General features: G+C 55.2%; 1 protein-coding gene across 1 annotated transcript in view; it reads right to left on the bottom strand.

Annotated features, from left to right (window-relative positions):
• Window positions 1–1,094, bottom strand: part of LOC106940692 (5'-AMP-activated protein kinase subunit gamma-2-like) — a 23,169-nt gene extending 22,075 nt beyond the window's left edge. Inside the window, exons 1-2 of the mRNA XM_015023499.1 lie at window positions 928–1,094; window positions 503–560 (exon numbers count right to left, since the gene is read on the bottom strand). Of these exons, the coding sequence (XP_014878985.1) occupies window positions 503–550 (48 nt within the window). The 5' untranslated portion in view covers window positions 551–560; window positions 928–1,094. The remainder of the gene's footprint in view (window positions 1–502; window positions 561–927) is intronic.
• Window positions 1,095–1,735: the final 641 nt, after the last annotated feature.

Below are 1,735 nucleotides of genomic sequence, written 5' to 3'. Positions count from 1 at the left end.
GAAGGACACGACAGTCTGCAGGCGGAAAACAAGCTGACGCACCAGGGGCCTGAACGCACCACGTAACTGAAAGCATCATGATCCCTGAACGCATCATGTAGCTGAACGCACCAGGGCCCTGAACTGCATCATGGTCCCTGAATGCATCGTGTTCCTCAGTGTATTAGGTCCCTGAACGCATCATATACCTGACTGCATCATGTCCCTGAAGGCATATTAATCCTTGATGGCATCATGTAGTTGAACGCATCAAGTCCTGAATACATCAGGTCCCGCACTGTATCAGGGCCCTGAACGCATTAGGTCCTCCATTCGATCGGGTTCGGTCCGAACCGGTCTGTAGAACCGAGCCTGAGCAGGTGGCCCAGAGGAACCTGCTCCCTGCTGCCCACTGCTGGAACTGCAGCTAAACTAAGTTTACGCTTCAGGTCACACGATTCTGGTTCTGGTCTTGGTCTGGGTCTCCTCTCGGCTTCCTTTGAAGCGCCGTTGTCATGGTTACCTTCCTGCGTCGGTCCCTGTCCGGTCCAGTTGGGTCCAGGGACGACATACTGAAGGTCCTACAAAGACAGACAGGCACTGGTCACATGACCTACCGGTTACCATGGCGACGTTCTGACGGTCCAGCAGCGGTTCTGCAGGAGGTCCTGATTAACATCTGCTGACTCGGGTTCCCACGGATCAGAACCGCCGGGTCAGCAAGCTGAGTCAGAACCGCCCGCAGCGCCGCCATACTGGCCCTCTAGTCGCCATGGCAACCTGGCTGCTCAGCCGTCTGGTTCTGATCGGAGACGGTTCTGCTGCTGACTGGAACCGGACCGGCTGACCTACGGATTAGAACCACAGTTTCCCCCTGCCGGTTCTGGTACCACCTGCACTGGACCCAGTTTCTGTTCTGACCCAGAACTGCTCCGGTGTCAAACCCACCTGCTAGAACGGAGTGGTTCCGGTTGGGTCCAGTTTGTTTCTGGTTGGGTCCAGTTTGTTTTTGGTTGGTTCCGGTTGGGTCCAGTTAGTTCTGGTTGGTTCCTGGTGGGTCCAGTTGGGTTCTGGTGGGTCCCCGTGGTTCCGGTTGGGTCCAGGTGTGTCCTGTCTCAGAGCTCGTCTCAGACCCAACTGGATCAGAACCGACCCTGAAGCAGACAGCTTACCTATCAGGTGTGTGTTCCTCTACCTCACCTGGAGCTCCGCCCTCTCACATGTAAATTGCCAGCCAATCAGGCTGCAGAGGTTCTGGTTCTGGATGGGTTCTGCCCACTACCCTGATGCTCACCTGAGAGCCTGATGACTCCAGGTTCTGCTGCTGGCTCCGCGCACCTCCTCCCTTGGTAACCGTGTTTCCATGGCAACCTGTCTGAGAACTGGACCGGTTCTGCCAGTGTGTCCAGTCGTAGAAGAAACCAGTTATGACCTGGTTCTGATCTACACAGTATCACAGCTGAAAGGAGGTTCTGGTGTCATTCTAGAACCAGGATCAGCATCAGAACCAACAGGTCCGCTGGAACCCATAGGTTCAGACCGTGGCGATTCTGGAGCCCAAGAATGTAGCAGTTTTCAGGAGTCAGAAACGGATCAGAACCAGAACCAGTCCAAACACAGCAACTGGTGAACGGCTGAAACCCAGAGCAGAACACAACCCGGCCTGGAGTTCTGTAGATCCACGAGCAGGTTCTGATCCGATCAGAACTCAGAACCGTGATGAATCCGTCCAATCCTGCCGAGCCTCCACATGGTT

The sequence above is a fragment of the Poecilia latipinna genome, unplaced genomic scaffold (genome assembly GCF_001443285.1).
Source record: "Poecilia latipinna isolate Pla-1442-1.1 unplaced genomic scaffold, P_latipinna-1.0 Scaffold3322, whole genome shotgun sequence".
NCBI classification, from domain to species: domain Eukaryota; kingdom Metazoa; phylum Chordata; class Actinopteri; order Cyprinodontiformes; family Poeciliidae; genus Poecilia; species Poecilia latipinna.
Note: the sequence above shows the minus strand (reverse complement) of the source record. Positions and strands in the feature narration are given on the sequence as shown.